Raw genomic sequence first — 551 nt, forward strand, 5'->3', positions numbered from 1 at the left:
CTGCCTCGTGTGCATGGCCTCCTTCTGCCAGGAGCACCTGCGGCCGCACCTCGACAGCCCCGCCTTCCAGGACCACCGGCTGCAGGCGCCTGTGGGTGACCTGCGGCGCCGCAAATGCCCCCAGCACAACCGTTTGCGGGAACTCTTTTGCCCCGAGCACGGCGAGTGCATCTGCCACATCTGCCTAGTGGAGCACAAGGTCTGCTCGCCTGTGCCCCTGACCCAGGCCAGCGTCGACCTGGAGGTAGGCCCGGCCGGGAGGGCGCACAGGGCCGGGGGTCTGCTGGGATCGTACGACCCTCTGGGCAGATGGGCTTCACTGCGCCTGGGACCTGCGCGCTCCAGGCCACCTGTGGGCGCTGGGGGGGTGGTGGTGTGGAGGGAGCATCCCAGTGACAGAGCGGAAGCCCTCCCCACCGCATCCCTTGTGTGCTCCCCACATGCCCATTTTGCAGAGGGGACAACAGAGGGAGGGCGCAGGTGCAGTTTCTCGCCCAAGCCTGTGCTTGTATGACGGTGATTAGCAGAAGTCTTTTTTTTTTTTTTTTTTT

At 64.6% G+C, this 551-nt stretch overlaps 1 protein-coding gene across 1 annotated transcript in view; it reads left to right on the forward strand.

Annotated features, from left to right (window-relative positions):
• Trim25 (tripartite motif containing 25) overlaps positions 1 to 551 on the forward strand; it is an 18,298-nt gene that overhangs the window by 387 nt on the left and 17,360 nt on the right. The window contains 1 exon segment of the mRNA XM_033762963.1: positions 1 to 244. This exon segment is cut by the window's left edge and continues 116 nt beyond it. Within this exon segment, the coding sequence (XP_033618854.1) occupies positions 1 to 244 (244 nt within the window).

Source organism: Fukomys damarensis, unplaced genomic scaffold, assembly GCF_012274545.1.
Source record: "Fukomys damarensis isolate Sample0158 unplaced genomic scaffold, DMR_v1.0_HiC HiC_scaffold_13, whole genome shotgun sequence".
Classification (NCBI taxonomy): Eukaryota; Metazoa; Chordata; class Mammalia; order Rodentia; family Bathyergidae; genus Fukomys; species Fukomys damarensis.